This window comes from Amphiprion ocellaris, chromosome 13, assembly GCF_022539595.1.
Source record: "Amphiprion ocellaris isolate individual 3 ecotype Okinawa chromosome 13, ASM2253959v1, whole genome shotgun sequence".
In the NCBI taxonomy this organism is placed as follows: Eukaryota; Metazoa; Chordata; class Actinopteri; family Pomacentridae; genus Amphiprion; species Amphiprion ocellaris.
The window spans coordinates 31,373,794-31,392,679 of record NC_072778.1 but is presented as its reverse complement, the minus strand read 5'-3'; the positions used below and the strand labels follow the sequence as shown (position 1 = coordinate 31,392,679).

Sequence of the window (18,886 nt, the reverse complement as noted above, 5' to 3'; positions counted from 1 at the left end):
CACAGACATAATAATGAAATAATTTATTTTAATCCTGATGTCCGCTACAATGGCAACCACAAAAGACACAAGCATGGGCGACGTGTTAGCCAGCTTGGCAGATTACAGCCTTTCCATTACAGACATACAATTATAGCATAATATCATTTGCTAAATTCATGCCCTGAACACTTCAGAAGATGACCGAGAAAAGAAAATATAAGGATTTTTTTTGAAAAAAAAATCTTGACAGCAGGGAAACTTGATTGCTTTTTCTCATTTTCTTTGTATAAAAGGAAAAAAACATTTAGTAAATGAACTGCAACCACAACTTTCTTTAAATTAAAGGGCACACTTGCATGAAATGATTTACAATCACTTCCTTCTTGTACATAAACACTGAAGGCTACAGAGCTGTGAAGGGGTTCAGAAGGTACACAGGCAGGTATGGACGATGGGGCCATGACAACACAGCAATTTTAGGTGCAAATATCACAGTGCAGGCGTAACCTCGACATACTGCACTCCTTGGTTTGTTTTGTCAAGTTTTACTTCTTTCCTGCTTAAGACTTACACAGGCTGAACCGACAGGACTGATCATCCTGAGCAGTAATAAACCACGGCAGAAACAGCAGTCTTTTTACTCACAATGTGATGTGTCTTAGTTTTTTTTTGCTGAATATTCCAGCTGTCAGTTGATTTGGTGTAAATTACAACACAAATGGTTTACTGGGGATAGAAACCTATCACCATCCAATTTTATAATAAACTTTTTTTCTCTTTTCTCCATAAATAAGAACACTTTGCCAGAGGAAGAAAAAAGGTAAGCTTTTTCTATACTTTTTTTTATATCTACAAAAATCATCCTGACAAGAACACAGGATTACAGAGGAACCTTTAGTGTTGAAAGACTGCCAGGAATGACCATCTTATTTCATTTATGATTCAACAGCCAAACTGGAGAGAAAAAAAAATCACCACAGTTCACAGCCTATATCATAAAAATATTCAGAATATCTGCTTAAAACATAACTTCTCTTACAGTATAACGGGACATCTCCATAGCTGTACCCCAGAAGTCATTTCTCTTCCTTTACAAAGAAAGCTGCTGAAGACCTGTGCCTACATTCACCTCACAGCCAAACTTAAAACTATGTATGACATCTGACAAGGTTAATATGTACATAATTACAAACAAAGCAGGAAAACAATAAGTTAAATCTTTTCTTACAAAATCTGCAGACTGTGCACATACAAAGGCCTGTGGACAGAAGATTTCCAGCACAAAAACAGGGAGATGTACACATCCATATAGTCTTTTTCTTTTGTGTCCAGTGCTCGATGTCCCTCTCTGCCGAGGGGGAACTGGTAGGACAGCTGTGCAGGATAGCCACTTATAAACACAATATCACTACGAAGCCAAGCACCATCCAAGATCCTCAACTAGCAGCTGGTGCTCACAGTGTCTTCAGTCATTCCCAGTTTGACTAGGCTTACTTCTTACACACAAACTCGTCCATGGCTTTCGTTTCCGTATTTCAAACCCATCTAGACCCTCTGTAGCCATGAAAACAGCCATTCAGAAGCAAACTCCACTTAAAACTACATTTTGGTGAAGGAAAGGTTCTGAGAAGGTTCCCAAGAAAGAGGCTTTTTTTTAATTCCCCCTACATTTTTTAGTGTCTCTAGCAGTCCCCACGCTCATTTTGGGGACAAATCTTGGAGGGAAGCAAAGGGCGAGTTGCTGGACGAGGAAGGCGACACTCCTTCCATTTTGCCTGGCGAGTCGGTGGAGGAGCCGACGCTGCTGAGGCTGCCGTCCAGTAGATCTGGAGAGTGACTGAAAGGGGGAGGAACGTTAGTTAAGTAAGTGTGCAGCCTGTCATAATGGTACCATTTCACATTTTCTCCTCACTGAAGTAGCAACACTTCACCTGACTCAATTTTAAAGCACTGCTGACTAAAACTTCTCTCAAACACGCTTTTGTTTTTATTAGCTGATGATTAGCCTGATTGCTTTTTTTGTAAAACTCTTGCCGGCAACATCACGTCATTTACACATGAAATCAATAACGTTTAAACACTATGTGAGTCTCACTTTAACACACTGCTGACTTAACCCTCTTTTAGACAAACACTTGCCGTGAATTTGACAGCATTCTGACAGGTATGTTACTCTTCACGGATAAAGTATCTATGTATCTATGAACGTGTCGGCTTCAAGTCTGAATGCATGTTTTTTGGCAAAAGTCGCAACAGTTATGCATCCCTTTCAACACAGTACAAGTCTGAACTCAACACAGTTGTCTGAACAAATAGCATTTGGCAAGCAACACGGTCCTGCAGATAAAAGAGAGTCGGTAAGGTGGAGTCTTATTGTCACTGTAGTGAGAGAGAGGATAACCAGAGGCTATCAGTTCATACCGTCCAGTTTTTTGGAATATATGCATGAAGTATTACTGTCACTAAAACAGAAGCAATAATACATGGCGAGATAAAAATGAGGTATCTTGCCCCATGTGGAGCCCGATTAAAGGAATATTTTATGTAGGATGTATAAAACACTACAGTATGTGTGTCTTCTGTGTCCACATATTTAACAGCTAAATATCCTGTTAGCTAATTCATTTCTCCAAGTTCCTCCCGTACATGGTCTGGTTTCCCTGTACTCTCCAGCAAATAGTACTTTTTCAGCCTATCTAAGCTTGCTATACGTTTAGGTTTACTCTTCTGTTTATTAGTAGCTCCTTCAGCCTTAATGCACTGTCTAGTTTTGTTCAGATGGCAAATACTGCGTGCATAATGTGGCTCTCTCCATCACTGTGGCGGATATGTCTGAATAAGGCCGAGGAACATTACCATACAGGTGAGACAGTCTGAATCAAAGAAGATTAAGGTAACTTTATCAGGCTGATGAAACCAACAATGTTGCGTATCTCATAACCGAAAGAAGCTTTAATAAGTAACAATAAGATCAAATATAAATTCTCCCAAACACCATGTCAATTAAGTCTTTTTTCCATTGTCTTTAAAATGTATACTGTAACTTGTCCTGAGACCTGAATTTATCTTGTGTTGATAAATGTGTCAAATTCAGTCTCGTTTTCACTCAACATCTCCAGTTCCTCACAAACCTTGTAAAGCTACTGATTGCCTTTATTGCCATTCCAAACTGAGTAAGTGAATCACCTTGGACTTGGCTTAAAATTAAGCTAATTCATTAAGCTAATTAAGCTTACCTTTATAATCTACAGTATGACTGCTTGCCAGCTGAGCATTCACAGGAGAATTATTATCCAAAGAGTGTGATATAGGACATGCTGTTGTGAAAGTTTCTTACCAGGAACTGAGATCTGACAGGTTAGAGACATCCGAGGACAGCATGGTGGTGGTTCCCTGGAAGAGCCTCTTAGGTTGACTCTCCATCTCCATCTCACCTGTCGAGTAAAAGGAACCAATATTTAGAAATCTTTCTAGACCGAACTTCTGTAACTTACCCCAAAAGGGACAATAGAATGAAAAAGGTGTTTTATTGATATCATAGTATGAGACAGAATGCAGATCATCAGAGCAATGAGCAAATACCAGCATCTACCAAGAAAGAGTCATCATGGATCGTTAATTGGTATTTATAAAAACAAAGTGTAACCACAGATACTACATGCAAAAACAAAAGCATGTTCAACTCTTTTTTTCTGGCTGTTACTTTTAAATTTTAAACTGCAGAATTACATATTCCGGTCTCAAACGATTTGACGACAAGATTAAGCAAGTAAGTAAAGTAAAAAATGATGCTGACTAAAATTACCCTTTCAAAAAAAAGCCACAAAATAAAAGTATAAAGCCAGACCACATGAACAACAGGCCTGTTTATTTTAAATCTTTTTTTTTTTTTTTTTTTTTTTTTTAGACATTAAAAAGAAAACAACTTGCAATATGTCTGAGCATGCTGCTTTAACTTTGCAACATATTAGTTCAAACCATAAATTACATATAAAAAACATTTCCAAAGTCTTTAAGTGAACGTTTAAGACTCTAGGGGGTGTTAGACATCTCACCTTTGCGTTTAATTGGACCGAGTATGCTGGCTCTGATGCAGTTGATTGGACTTTGACTACGTCGGCTGAAGATCAGAGAAAACACTCGTCAGATTAGCATATTTTGAAATACAGAAACAACCAGTGGCCATGAGCTACTGCTGCGAATATACCTGTACAAAGTCTGTCATCTTTAGATACATTTAGATGCTACATTTATGGACGTCTGAAGTAGCTAATGCAATGGACTATTAAGCTTTACAAAAACTCAGGAAAGGTTTATATTGATAAAGAGTACGAAAAGAAAGTAAATAGTAATATTGTTGTTAATAGTCTAAGACCTGGTACTGACCTGAATCGCCGTGTTGGGCTGGGGATTGGACTGGGTGTTAGACCATTACTGCTCACAAGGATTTGTAGTGAAGGAGAGAAACACTGCTGCTTGACAGAGGGAGAGGAGACAACACAGACAAAAAGGTGATGAAGTCAGAAATAAATCATCAGCAGCAAGACAATGTGCAGTAGTCATTTAACTGGGACCAGATTACAGATCAATTCAGGATGCACTGACACCATTTTTTGTCAATTCAAGTAGAAGTACTTAAATTTAACATAACAATGACAATGAAGTGTTGCACCATCAAACACACCCACAGCCTGGTTAGTGTGGGAACCCTAAAGACTGCTTTGCATATCAAGCCACTCTCTGTGGACTAAAACCCTAATCACTCCATGACACACTCAAACTGATCAAAGACAGGGGACTGGCACTGCTGGTCCAATTGTCCCTTTCGAAGTCATGCAGCTTGGGTAGTACAGTATCTGTGACATGGTGATGGCTGGGAATCTCATACTGGGGCTTCAGTATGCTGAGAAGACAACGAAAGCCTGTATTATCAACAACTGATAACAGCTGCTTTGAAAGAGTAATGTACTGTGTAAGATCTTTGTTGCAAAATGGTTGCAAGGTTACTCCTGCACAGAGAATTTTTGCCACCGTTATTCTGTCAAATATGGATACACATGCTCACCGGCTTTACTGTTTGTGGGCCAATCTTACTGTCGTGTCCTAAATCCCATTCTGAGCCAAGAATAAACCAGGGTTATTGCAGTTTCCCTCTGCTACTAATAGAAAACTTCTTGAACCCTGTGCTGTGTTGGTTCTTCAGATGTTTTATCAGTTTGCTTGTATTAATTGAACCATTTTCACTCCCTTGCTTTAGCAGAGCCAAGTTTGCAGACTATCTTTGATATCACTGCTTCCCCTATAATATTTCCACATTTTTGCTGCATTGCCCCATCCCATCTACCTTCTCAACACACAATAAGGTAACATTATTTAGTTACCATTAAGTGGTATCAGGTGCGGTTGTATTGGAGTACTTTTATAAATATGAGTACATGAGCACAGTATCAGACTGAGACTAGATATTAATATCTGTGCATCCCTACAATTAATGGCAAAATTGAGTGGGCAAACCTAAGAAGCAACATGTTTAGCAACCATTTGAATACTTTCAAAGAAATATCCTCATTTACAAACACTGATATTTCAAAATAACTGAGAAAAAGTTCTATTTTATCATATTTTATATCAAACTAAGCTGGTAAAAAAGCTATAAAGTGTGCTTCCTTCTGTAGGCTATAAAGCACACTTCCATTAATTATTCTTATGGCAAGTTCTTGGAAAAAATGTTTTGAGAAAGCTATTGAAGCATTTTAACTATTACATTTATCTTTTTAGAGTATAATCAGGTATATAGTGAGGTCAGGTGTACCTTCTTTCCGATTCCTCTGGTAGGGGACGGGGCAGGTGACACAGGCACAAAGTCGATCCGCTTTGGAGATGAAGATGCAGACTTCTCCAAATCATTATCACTCTAAGAACACAACATTACAAGAACATACTGAAAGCATTTTCATGGCGCAGCACATGTCTACAGAAATAACAGTAGAATAGTGTGAATGTGGGAGTATTATACTACCAACTCAGCCTGACCTTGATAGACTGGTGGCCCTGTTAACTCCCAAATGTTTAAATGTTAATCTAGCATGTTTGTACTTGTCCACTCCATAGAAAAGGAGAAGCCAAGAAAGGCCCAGGGTCAAAACATGCATGGAAAGGTAGCGACTTTCAAGTATCTAGCACAATAGGACATATCAACAGCAGTGATGGAGGCAGAACAGGACAGTAGTGAGTAGTCATTCTTACCAGACTGAGGCTTTCTTCCCAGGACTGGCTCATTTGCATGGCAGCTTGAACCTCCCTGTGAGTGGAAAAACACAAAAAAGGTAGTGAGTTTAGGCCTTCAAGTAATAATTCAAGTAAATCTCTTCATGCACCACCTGTATATATATACACTTACCGCTCATGAGCAGTTTCTCGGTTCATCACATCTACACCCTCTTCCTGCAAGACCACACAATAGAGATAATGGTTAGAAACTAATATTAATGACTACCAGGTTAGTCTAGCTTTACTGAATTACACAGTTTCTCACTCCACTGATAGAATTGAACTTTAACCAGCACGGTAACAATTTCCTCTGTAGGAGTCTGATACTACCAATTGATCAACTCTGTAAGATCGATGGCCCTGTGAACTCCAAAACGTGTCACTTTAGCATGTTTTTTAGACACCATCACTCCCTATGGCTCGAGAGGGAGACAGTGGTCTGACATGCTCATTTTAAACACTGGACATTCTCAAACAACAGCTCTGTTCCTTACCTGTTTTATCTGATGAAGTCTGGTGCTGGGGATGCGAATAGGTGATGAAGGGACCTGGAAAGCAGGACGAGCGTGGAGACAATCAAAACGATGAATACTGAGTAATTCAGACAAAAGTTAACAGAACTGATAGAGCACTGTACCATGTTAGGCCTGTTGACAACTGTAGTGCTGTTTCTCCGAATACGTAGGACCTCTCTCTGGAACACCTGGGAGTTATCACTGCAAACAGGAAATCACAAACTGTTTATTACACATATTTGATATATGATAGCAATACAATGTAGTTACTTCAATGTCTGTACATAAAAAACACAAATGCATTCAATGATTTCTGATATTGCAGTAAATTATTGTAACTATATCATGTTGTTCAACCTTAAGCCATTTATCATGGGTGCACTGTTGGATCTTCTCAGGTGTCCATCAGTCTGAACTAAGGAGGATGGGATTTCCAGATCCAGCTCCATCTTTTCTTGTGGCATGACTCCTGAGTTGTTCATCTTTGCTAGATAATGCAGCCTGTCACTAAATCACTAACTTAAAATGGCCACCCGGCTCAGTAAGGTTACATTATTGATCCAAAAACTTTGTTAGCCTTACATGTTGTGAGTAAACATTAGCAATCAGGCAACAGATCTGAGACAAACTAGCTAGCACAACGTGAGATAACAGTAACCTGCGAGGCCCTGTCGTCACTTAAAGCAAATTAACGCTGCTTGTTAACCATAACAATGCTAAATTTACAACTCCCCATGCATAAATGAGTCAATTCTGCCCTGCGGTTAACGTTGACTATACCGTTATTAGCATTTACCAACTTTCTTGGAGGATGGTTAGCATGCCATGGCTACATACCGCACAATGCCCAGTAACTGCTTGCCGCTGACCCGTTAGTCTGCAGGAGCAAAGCAGCCGAGAGTGACGACCGGAGCGCAACAAAACTACCGCAGCATGTTAGCGCCTTAAATGAACTAGCGTTAGCCAAACTATCCCGCTGGTTCCTTCTGTACAAAACCGATGTCCGCCTCGAGTCCAACGTAGACGATGTTAGAACAGCGACGTTGCTGCTAAGTGAGTCTCATAACGCGAGTTTACCTCCTAGCTAATGTAAGCTAGTATTGTGCTCAAAGCTAGCTAGTCGGTTCAGTCACAACCAATGGTCCTGCTACCTAGCACGGGAAGCTAACTGGCTAAGTTAGCATCAACGCCAATAGCCACAATGCCATTTCCAGAGAGAGAGGACGGGTCACCATTCCACTTTATGTCCGTGTGTCTGAAAGCAACTGCGGCTCACAGAAGTAAGCAACCCGGGCCTGCTGCAAATAGTCCCCCGAGGCTCTACAGTTTCATTTTTGCGCTGCTTCTGGGCGCCGCCAAGAATGAAACAGATCCCAGATGATCACACAGGAGCTAGCTGCTAGCAGCAAACTTCACGCCCCTTTTAACGTTTGCGGACCCGTCCAATGAAACGGCTCCGTTCACCGGCGTGCTCAGGCGGAAAGAGGCGGACTGCATCCTCCGGTTCCTGGCTTAAGTCCTCTACCTACAAAACTAACAACATCGATACTTTACATGTTCTCTGCAAAGACTGTAATGAAACTCTGTCTTTATTTGGATTTGTCGTTTATATATAAACTTTCAGAGGGATCAATAAATAAAGTGACTGATCTGAAACAACAAAGCCACATTCTTCCCTAACTTTACAGTAATTCTGCCCCAATTCTGTATTTACTCATGTAAACTTCCACAATGAATGAAAAATATTTGGTCACTTGATAAGCTTTTACTTTATGAATAATGAAAACAAATGTGTCATCACACTTTTGAGCAGCACCTCACAGATGTTGCAGCAAATAAATTAATTTTATCCAGTTGTATTTTTCAGTTTCTGTATCAAACTGATACCAGATGTCAAAGTATAGTAGGTTGCTTCCAAAACGTGCAGCATTAAAGAAATACATCTGATGCAAAGATTAACTTATATACATAAACACCAGTATGGCTCAGGATAATTAAGAGAAAAAGTAACATTTTGCAGAAAGTTGCACAAAAAGCTAATAACGTTCTTGCTTCCAGCAGGCTACATTTACATTTATTAATCAAATTACAAGTTATTTGGAAAATCAGAAAACACAGCGTCAATGTTGAGAAATTTTGTAACTAAATCTTTGGTTTCTGGATAAATTCAACTCTTGCATTGTTAGTGAAAAAACACTTCAACAGCACTTTGCAGTTTTTCTGCAAAAAAAACACCCTTTTGGATCCTGAACACCTTTGCTCACAAGAGGCCTTAAGCACGTAACTTGCAGATTTAGTTTATACGAGTTATTTACAACAACTGTTCCTTATCATGATGGCTGCAGATAACCTTACTGCCAGTTTTAATCATCTCAAATGGCTAATCTTTCTTTTTAGGCAAGACTTCAGCATCTGAACATTATTGTCAGGAGTAAGCAGAGATCAACTGGTCAGGGTAAGACTTGGTCAGGTCAAGCACCAGAAGACACTACTGGTGAGGGTTAAGTTCAGGTTCAGAGAAACACATCAACAAGTAAACAGACTCTGCTTCCTCTATAATTTAATACTGAGACTGGAATCTATCTAAGTGCTTAGTGTAATAAGCAGCCAGTACAAATAAAACAAACACGCGAGCATTCATCCGCGTTTGACCAGCAAATGCTTCTGCGTTTTCAGTAAAAACATTTTTCTAATCAAATCAGATGACATTAGGTAAAACGTGCATGACTTTCATGACTTGTTCACAGCTGATTCGATTCTTGGAAAAAATGACTTCTTTTCAGTCCTAGACATGATGCAAACACAAATCAAATCACTGAATTCTTTTCTGAGGACAAGTTATTTATCTTATCTGCATCACAGCCACACTTCCCACTAGTTCTACCACAATTTGGACATAACTTATTTAAATCCTCCAAGTATTTGGAGTTAAACGGAAGACAAAACTTAGTAGTAACATTCACTCGTCACAGGAGGAGGGATTAGAGCATTTAATGGCTGGTGTTGCAAAGTTCAGGATTACAGAATTTGTAAATGTGCGCATTTCTTTTGGTGAAAATTGAAAGAAGAGGGAGGGAGGAGTTAAATTATATGTCTAATTCATTGATAGTTAGATACAGTTCAGCATTTCAAACATATGATTGAATAACTTTAAACTCAGATCATGTTTTCCAGCATTAGAAGGATTCTTTTACAAAGAAAGTGGATGCATCTAATGCTTTTGGTTGGACACATATATCAATAACACTCATAAATAAGAGGATATTTCATCTTCAGGACACCAATGTGTTTAATTAGGGACAGCAGCTGATACTCATGTTACGTTTCTACACAGTGTATCTGAGGAAAACCATATCACACAACACAGGCCCATAGAAAAGTTAAGTTTTGTCCCAAAATATACATAGAGACTTCAGGAAAATGTAACATCCTTTTTATAAGCGCCCATTAAACAGCCACTGATGGTCCCAGGTGAAATGAGAATGACACTCAAAGGAATATTCATAAAATAGAATTTTGGAAGTTTTATAGTAGCACAAAAATTGTGATCTTGTACTTTCAGCTAGCAGCATTGCTCTGAATAAATTCCTCCACAGCTAAAACAAACAAACAACTAATCAGCGTGGGAGAATAAAAGCACTAAACTAAGTTCAGGTGAAGCTGGGCTCCATGCAGTTTAACCCAGACGCATTTGTCTCTAAGGCAATCGATAGAGAAAAGGTGAATCCAGTACGTGTGGCCACTAAAACGGAGAAGCAGGATTATCACTTTATCAATGTATCCTCAGCGACCCTGAGCAGGCTGAGAATTTTTTTTTAATCACACAAAGTGAAGTAATAAAATATAAAATGAACAGCAAAAGGAAACGATAAAACCATACATTTAAAACTGTTACGAAGTGCTCTTCATGCCTTGTACTTCTCCTTCCCTGTTTCACTAATGACGCAGATATGCTGAAACAGAAACACATCAATGAGCACCTTATTATTGATTTACATCATTTGTTTGAATAGATTTTGCATTAATCTGACCGAATATTAACACAAAGTTACATACTGTTTTGAAGAAAACTACAAAAGCTGCCTAACTAATTTTTCTTCATTGATCTGAAATACTTACATTTAGATCCCTAAAGTACTCATTGTAGTCTAGTGCGTATCCAACCACAAATTTGTCAGGAACCTCAAATCCTACAACTGTGAAACAAACAAAAACAAACAATAAATGTGAATAAATGAGTTTCTTATCTTTGGCTTTGACATTAAAGTATGCACATCCTAGTTCAAAATGACAACATTTTGCAACTATGGTTGTCACAAACACTATATTGAACTAATTAAACTCAAACTAAAGTCTGTTTAGGATTTTATGGTCTTAGACTCACAGTCTGGTCGGTAGCCAACACTCCTCGGTGTTCTCTTCACCAGCAAACTGAGGATAAAAACCAATATGATTATCAACATTTTATTAATATTATTATTTATCACAGTTTTTCAGTTAAGGTACATTCAATCACACGGACCAACAGCTGTAACAGTATTGTATATGGAAGGCAGGTGTGAAGGGATTACATTACCTTGCTACTTTAACCATTTTGGGATTGTACTGTTTGAGGAGTTCCAATAATGTCTTCATTGTCTTCCCTGTGTCAATAATATCCTTAAAACACAGGACGAGGGAAGTTCATGTTAGAGGTCTGGGAATTAAACGCCGCCTACTTTAATATGGAAAAAAAATCTGTACATACCTCCACGATCAAGACATTCTATATAGGAAAAAAAAGAAAGCGAGGACAATTAATTAGAGCAAATATTGAACTAAATGTGAATGAGACATGACATTGTGGTTGCCTCTTCATTAAACAGGGAATGACGTCTGTAAGAGAGAGATCCGTAAGTGACAGAGGTAGCGAGCAAAACAAGGGAGATATTTCTTAAAAAATGCACATACGGTGGTTGACAGAGGAACTGTTTTGTTTCTCAGTCCTACAGGCAATCACATGGCCACACAAGTCATTAAATAATCTAGAAATTTTCTCTTTATCACTTGGTGAAAGCAAACAGCATAACCAACATGTATTTTATAATCAAGAAAATAATCACAAAACACATTTGTTTATCAGTTCATTTAAAATATGTGTTCATGATGAAAATAGTGGCAACAATGAACAGCGTATAAATCAAAAGCAGTAAAACTAACTCCAGTTCATTCAACTCTGGGTTGATAGTATTTATATTATTACTGATGGCCATTTCAGCTGAACAGGTTTATGTTAGAATCATTCCATCCTCCACAATTCTCACCTTGCCCGTCAGAGTAGACAGGTCATCTCCACCGATTACTTTGATTTCACCTGTCGACTGGTCGTTCTGTGAAGACAGAAAGACAGAAGAGTCAAGTGAGCCTGCACATTTCACATTACATGTCAAAAAACAAATGCAGACAAAACATGTTGGTCACTTCTGTACACACTGCATTCTGCATTTGCAAAGTTGTTTTTTTTTAAATGAGGCACTGTGGTTTCTAGCATCACGGCTCTGTCCAAACACTGATAAGCCTCTGCAATGTGATAACTGTGGCCTCCATGCAGAAGTGGCTGGTGTCTCTCATGTGTCCCACAATTAACTTTTATAAAAAAGGAGGACGCAACCAAATATAATTCAGCTTCAGGCAAACCTCAAACGATGAAAAACAAATTAGGAAACACAATAAAATATGGACTGTATGATTGATTTGTGTGTTAATTCAATAAAGGCTGCAGTTTCCTCATTGCACTACTACATTTTTACATTTTTTAAAATACTTGTTCTATTTACTTGTATATACTTTTTTTATCCAGCTGTTCATTGTTTGTTATACTATGTTGTTTTTGTTTTTTTTTGGCAGTGCGAACAAAGTTTCGTTGCAGAAATGCAATGACAATAAATATCCTCGAATCCTTGAGTTTTGTCTGCTGCCGTTTTTGATCTCTTGAGTGAAGTGGAAGCCTAAATGGAGATTTGTATTTATTTTTACTCTGCCAAGGAACGGCGGAGTTATGTGATGATCGGCGCACATGTTTGTCTGTCTGTCTGTCTGTTAGCAACATTACTCAAAAATGGACAAACAGATTTGGATGAAATTTTCAGGGAAGGTCAGAAATGACACAAGGACCAAGTGATTAGATTTTGGCAGTGATGTGGCTTTTAGTCTGGATCCATGGATTTGTTAAAGATTTCTGTATCATTGCCAGATAGAGGCATGGTGTCACTGTAACTATGACAACAAGCGAATACTACATCAGCTGCCTGCTGATGATCACATGATTGTGATCCTACTACAAATCGACCGCTGTGGACTTATCAGGACTTATCCATTGAAAATGATACAAGGAACAATGATTAAATTGTGTTTCTGAGTCCCATATATTCCTGCCGTCCACTACATATTTAGGTCATGCGATTCGGTATCCGTACATAACGTACACATGCATAACACGCGTCTGTGCTCAGCGCAAGTTAATCTTTTTCGTGGGTACATCTATATTAAATGGTCACATTCTATAGCGCCGTGATTTCTGCCACAAATTTTTTTCAAGATTTCACCCGTCGGAAATGATACGACTGAGCAGCCTTGGCGGAGTATTGCGCTCTCTGAGTGCTTTTCTGTTTAACACTACATTTAGATGAACAGCTTCATGTATGTGCAGTAGGTCACACAGCTGATCAGGATGTCTCTGAGCACTGGAGAAACCTCAGATATGCAGAAGAAAATGGATGGATGTCATGGATTTGTGGCTTATTTCCCTCATTGTATTATCTTTATAATCAATAAACCAACTATTCCATGTGTAAAAAGGTTTTTGTAATGTTGCAAGTTTTCCAAACTTTTACTACACTTCAAACTTAAAAAAGGGCAAATTGTAAATGGATACAAAAAAGCAGATGTTTTTAAACTTTAAAACAACAAAATAAACAGACTTTGCCCACTAATTTGCCTCCTACTGTGGCCTTCCTATACATTACTGCAGATCATAGCACTGTAATCTGTAATCAGTGTGGGAGCACTCAAACAGCTCCTGCTCAAATGGAAATCCCGGCTCATTGCATGCATATATTAACTGTTGTTGCGGACATTGTGAGTACACAAGAAATGGTGGGCAGGTTGACCCTCAATTTTTCTGCTTTTGCTGGCACTTTGCTTCTTAGCACCACCAACTGTTGATCAGTGGAAAAGTGTGAATATGTGAATGTGCGCTTCAAACATACAAACAAAAAGTGGCATCTATTAGTAATCAAATCTGTAAATTTTTTTTTTAAAGTATATTAAAACAGATGGATTACGCAGTAGCTCTTGAGGCGGATAAAGTCCACCGTCATGGGGATGGATCGGTCACTGTTCCTGTTCAGGGCCTTGATGTAGTCCAGCAGGTCTGCGAAAAACTTGTAACCCCCTTTGAGCACACAGAGGGCGACGATGTGATGTCCACCCATCTCCTTCATGATCTCTCTTGCCAGTCTCTCCGTCCTGGGGTCACGTGGGAGAGAGAGAGAAAGAGAGAAAGAAAGAGAGGGGAGAGTCAGCTCAGTTTTCTGCTACAGTCAGCACGAGTTCCCATTTCCTTTTTGTTCGAGTCAGCAAGCAACGCTGTCATTTCTAAAGCATACCCAAGTGTACAGTATTAACACCTATGATATAGTTACAGAAATGACACAAAAGACTAGTGCTGGGCAACAATTAAAATTTAAAAATCGTGGTTAATCACATTGTTATACATAAACTCAAATAATGAATTTAAAAGTAGTGTATTCTGCACTTTTATTTTTAAAGTACTGCTATATGAACAAAAATACAGTAATATTTGGTTTGCAAACACTTTAAACAAAGTGTTTTAACAGCAGTCTTCCCTTTACACAGTAGCAGTTAAAACATTCCCTATAAATCTCAACCTAAACATTAATGTAATCACATCAAATAAAACTAAAGCTATTTGGCACTGCAGGGTATTAATGCTTTATCTGGTTTGTTTGTTATAGAAGAACAAGTGACCCGCAGAGTCCAGAGCCACGATCATAACATTGTAACAGGAACCTTCCCAGCAACAGCAAGTTAACATTTATAAATCTGCATTCTTATGTTTTCTGCACAGATACCAGCAGAAACATTTTTCTTTTATCAGGCAGCAGCAGAAACAGTTTATGCATCGTGGACTAAAGTCCTGTTTATGGGTCGCCTGCTAGTGATGCAAGTTGAGGCTCATACTGCCGTCATTCGTTGCGATCCTAAGAATGTTTCTCAGACCAACATCTTCCACAATCCTATTCCGAATGCAGTCTATAGCTAAATACTTCACTTCAGCATTTGGTTAGCTTGTCTTGTTTTAGTTTATGTCTACTTCTCCCACACGCTGCATCCAACCAGTCTGCTGAAGCCTCCCTCCACTGTTAGTTTGATGTGATGACACCCATCCCAAGTCCTGATCAACATCCAGCCTGCTATGATCCATGGTTTGTTTGTCTCTCTGTGTATTCAGAGCCAGTGAGAAACGAACTTTCACAATAATAACAATTTTGAAAAAACTGCGTTAATGCGCAATAAAATAATGGTCAGTGTTTATTATTGACACATTAATGCCCAGTGCCTAGCCCAATAAAAAACACAAGGACCACGAGTTATCTACATAAAAGCCACAAATGAAAATAGAGAAGCAGAGATGAGGTACTCTGTTACAACCTGGCTTCTAGGGTAGTCGGGTGGCAACAAAGAACGTAACACAAAGCTGAATCATAGAGTGACAGGCTGCAATTTATTTTGAAAGAAAGGTGTACATAGTAGGGATAACAAAAGGTAAAGGAGTTAAATGCAAAAGAAAATGTGTGCTACAGAAATAAAAGAACCCAACATAACCAAAAGCAAACTTGTCTAGAAGTTGATGTTTAACAAGTAAGAAAAATAAAAGGTAACTATAGAAATTACTTAACCAAAGTACAGTGATGTAGTACCCCTATCTGAACTAACTGCCAGTATACCGGCCACTGGCATTTACTGAAGTGCAGCTTAACAGAATGACCATTGTAATATGTCACCTTTTTAAGCCACCAGAAAAAAACATGACCATTTAGTAAACAACATGCTGTTAAATTTGAAATAGTGTCCAGTTTTTGTTTTTTGTTAAGGTATTTCCTCAATGCATGTGGTATTTAGGACAGCATTTCATCAATTCATGTGTCTTTGACTCATTCATTAATAACATGATGTTGGGGGTGGGGGATTATTTGTATTGTTTTATTGCATTTTTATTACCTTCATCTGTAAAGTACTTTGTGTAGCATTTGATTTGTATGAAAAGTGTGATATAGATAAAGTTTGACTGATTGAATGTGACAACTCACCTGTCCAAGATGAGTCCATGTGGGATGTAGACCTTCTCCAGGTCAGCAGCGTAGTGCTTTGGTATGCAGAAAAGATCCAAGTCATAACCCTGCTCCTCATCGCTGATCTGGAATAAAACACAGCACAAAGGGGTTAAAAAAAAAAAAGTCTCGGGGGGGTATTATGTAACAAGGGACATGGGGCATTCATCTGACACAGGGCAGTAAGAGGTAAAGAGGACAGGGTTAATGGTGGTCTACTTTCCCATGTGCTTTATTGCCTCAGGAGTTCATCTGCTGCAGGTCACACATCAAACAGCCAGCTCTATTCTGTACAGATCAGCAAGCAACCAGAAATCTGTAGGAAACACTCCACTAGAATTCTTCGAAAGATAGATTTTTCCACTTAAGAACACATTAAAGTGTCAGTGAATCCTTCCTTAGTGACTCCAAGAGGTTCTTCCAGGTAAACATTTGGTACAAATAGCATCACCACCCAGCAAACGGTCAGCTTTTATTATATTTAGTTAAACCCAATTATGTGCTGTAGTTCAACCGGCATGCCCCAAGAAGCCAAACAACATAACTGGTATCATGTGACAGCTGGTGAAGGGCTCGGGGTGTTGTGGAAACGATGGGACAGACCACAGCAGAGACACAGTGCTTTTTAACAGTGCAGAATTTTTTTCAAGTCAACAGAATCTTTATGAAAGAGAGAAGGGATAATAACATCCGCATGTCACATGTGGTAGAGCTGGAATGAAGCTTTTTCCTTTATGTCTGCCAAAATGAAAACAAAACAACAAAGGCATCTGTTTGGTCTAAAGTCTTTCAGTTACAGATGATAATGACTGCAGATATACAGACGCAGAAGAAAACACTGAAAGCAACCCAGTGAACTAACCTGAGGTCAAATGAATGATGACCTTATACTTTGAGCTGGCAAAGTCCATGTTTGGCAATGCCTCAGTGCAGTTTCACTTGAAATATAATACAAGAGATAAGACCCTGCGCTGTCTTTAGATAATGTTTTAGCAAAATGTGCACTCAGCTTCATTATCTGTGCCAGCAATCGATCACGGTTAAACACAAGTGCTGGCCACATTTTGGTAAATGGGGCAAGAGTTATTTATTTACTTATTCCAGTGTAGGGGTCCTTGAAGCCTGGCCGAGTATGTTACATACTACAAAACACACACAGATCCTCTGAGATAAGGCCTGGTGCTCAAACGGCAATAAGATCAATACTTACAAAGAAAATATGTCACTGAAACATTTCTGTGTGGCACATTTCTCAGTCTAAAATGCTGGTATTTCAATTCACAGAAGGTTAAACTGACACAACCAGAACCCTTCTTCTGCCTGTGGTGTCACATTCACAACACGTCATTTTTAGGAATCCATTTTTGATACAAAATGTTCATGACACCAACAAAACCACTGGTGATCTTTTCATGCAGTTTCTCTTCAGATTGTTAACTCTGCTACATCTCATTCATTTGCCAGATGGTGCAATTTATTTGATTTTCCATCGAGAACACAATCACTGAGCACAACCAAACAACTCATTTAGAGTTGAATAATATAGATTTAACACACATTCTTGCTCCCAATAGAGCTTCAGGACACAAAACTAAGAGTTTTGTTTAGATTTTTGACCTCTGGATGCAAGTTGGAACCTTCTTTTAAGTGATCACAAGAACAAAAATAACAGAACAACAATTTCGAAGGGCATCCTTGGGTTTGCTATTGCTCAGAAGATAATACAATAATTGATAATTAATATACTATTGATAAAGTAATAATAATAATGCAAATGATATTGCTATATTTGTCAAGTGTGTAAGTTAATCATGCTGTTGTATTGACAATCAAATTACACTCACACCTTCCATTTAAAGTAGTGTTGTGACACGGGCCTAGACCAGGCTGTCAGCGGTATTTTACCACAGTTACACACATAAACACAATAGCTTGCACTGTTATTTGTAGCCCATAATGAAGAATGGCGCGCTGTAAACACGCCCCCTCATTTGTGGCTGTCTGGCTGTGATTGTGTGCTGTATAATTGTGTAACTACTTTAATACAAGCTGTGTCGCACGTAGAAACTCGTAAGATTTTTAGGAGTCAATCCATCAATAATTAAAAAAAAAAGAGCAACACCTCTTGCGTCACTCACGGCGAGCGTGCAGAGCGCGTGTCTGTCTCCATAGCCGCAGGCCACGCTGCTGGAATGGAACACGTTTATCTCCACCCTAACGTCTAACAAAGGTGAGGAACACACATGGCAGGTAACTAGCGTCCTTCACTGTCTTTAGCTAACATGGTGAACCCACGTACAGCGTGTTATTCCGTTGGGCAGGCAGAGGTAACCTCCGACCCCCTCCGTCTGTGATTTCACTCCGGGTAAACTCACCACAACACAGGGGCTGGATGTCGCCATGTCCGCGTCGCTCCCTGCCGGTTAAGCTTCTGTGTTCTACCGCGGCCTTTAGCTGGAGGAGACTCAGACGTGTCTTCGGGGCTGTTCTTCGCGGACTCTTCACCCTTGTGTCTGAACACACATGGACGCGGGCGGGCTGCCAGACGCTCCTTCTGTCTTTTCCGGACTGCGGCTCTACTGTACCTCCGCTCTGCTCTGCGCATGTGCGAGAGCAGCCAATCACAGGGGCAGCAGGAGGTCAGCCCCGCCGCGTGGAGAGCTGCCTGCTCTGACAGATGTGGAGAAGAAACGACAACTGCAGCAAAATGATGACAAAACCGGCGAG

The 18,886-nt window shown here is 39.3% G+C and overlaps 2 protein-coding genes and 2 non-coding genes across 5 annotated transcripts; all 4 read right to left on the bottom strand.

Moving 5' to 3' along the window:
• Positions 1-8: 8 nt before the first annotated feature.
• pabir2 (PABIR family member 2) lies at positions 9-9,165 on the bottom strand. 2 transcript variants are annotated; one of them, XM_023283389.3, is made up of 10 exons: positions 7,125-9,165; positions 6,890-6,968; positions 6,747-6,800; positions 6,383-6,426; positions 6,229-6,283; positions 5,795-5,896; positions 4,369-4,454; positions 4,038-4,102; positions 3,320-3,416; positions 9-1,819 (listed from the first exon to the last, which is right to left on the bottom strand). In XM_023283389.3, exons 1-10 carry the CDS (start codon positions 7,247-7,249, stop codon positions 1,681-1,683), a joined length of 846 nt encoding a protein of 281 aa, XP_023139157.2. In that variant the 5' UTR covers positions 7,250-9,165; the 3' UTR covers positions 9-1,680. The 2 variants fall into 2 exon arrangements, with proteins under 2 accessions (XP_023139157.2, XP_054872537.1); XM_055016562.1 differs by having other exon boundaries at positions 7,605-9,165.
• On the bottom strand, positions 5,980-6,134 carry LOC111577249 (small nucleolar RNA U109). The gene has a single exon (XR_002746908.1). It is a non-coding gene; the product is annotated as a small nucleolar RNA U109 (small nucleolar RNA).
• LOC111577250 (small nucleolar RNA U109) lies at positions 6,561-6,702 on the bottom strand. Its single transcript, XR_002746910.1, has one exon. It is a non-coding gene; the product is annotated as a small nucleolar RNA U109 (small nucleolar RNA).
• Positions 9,166-9,742: 577 nt separating the features above from the next.
• On the bottom strand, positions 9,743-18,751 carry hprt1 (hypoxanthine phosphoribosyltransferase 1). Its single transcript, XM_023283388.3, has 9 exons — positions 18,535-18,751; positions 16,139-16,245; positions 14,090-14,273; positions 12,071-12,136; positions 11,515-11,532; positions 11,344-11,426; positions 11,152-11,198; positions 10,887-10,963; positions 9,743-10,720 (listed from the first exon to the last, which is right to left on the bottom strand). Exons 1-9 carry the CDS (start codon positions 18,559-18,561, stop codon positions 10,673-10,675), a joined length of 657 nt encoding a protein of 218 aa, XP_023139156.1. The 5' UTR covers positions 18,562-18,751; the 3' UTR covers positions 9,743-10,672.
• Positions 18,752-18,886: the final 135 nt, after the last annotated feature.

Bases quoted from the DNA above. Each gene is read 5' to 3' on its own strand.
- pabir2 (XM_023283389.3), bottom strand. From the start codon at position 7,249: ATGAACAACTCAGGAGTCATGCCACAAGAAAAGATGGAGCTGGATCTG. The intron at 6,969-7,124 runs GTTGAACAACAT...TCCTGTTTGCAG, and splicing joins CCCATGATAAATGGCTTAAG to TGATAACTCCCAGGTGTTCC. The intron at 6,427-6,746 runs GTAAGGAACAGA...GTGGTCTTGCAG, and splicing joins GACTTCATCAGATAAAACAG to GAAGAGGGTGTAGATGTGAT.
- hprt1 (XM_023283388.3), bottom strand. From the start codon at position 18,561: ATGGCGACATCCAGCCCCTGTGTTGTG. The intron at 16,246-18,534 runs GTGAGTTTACCC...GTTTTATTCCAG, and splicing joins CATCCAGCCCCTGTGTTGTG to ATCAGCGATGAGGAGCAGGG. The intron at 12,137-14,089 runs GTAATCCATCTG...CTGTCTTCACAG, and splicing joins TCCGCCTCAAGAGCTACTGC to AACGACCAGTCGACAGGTGA.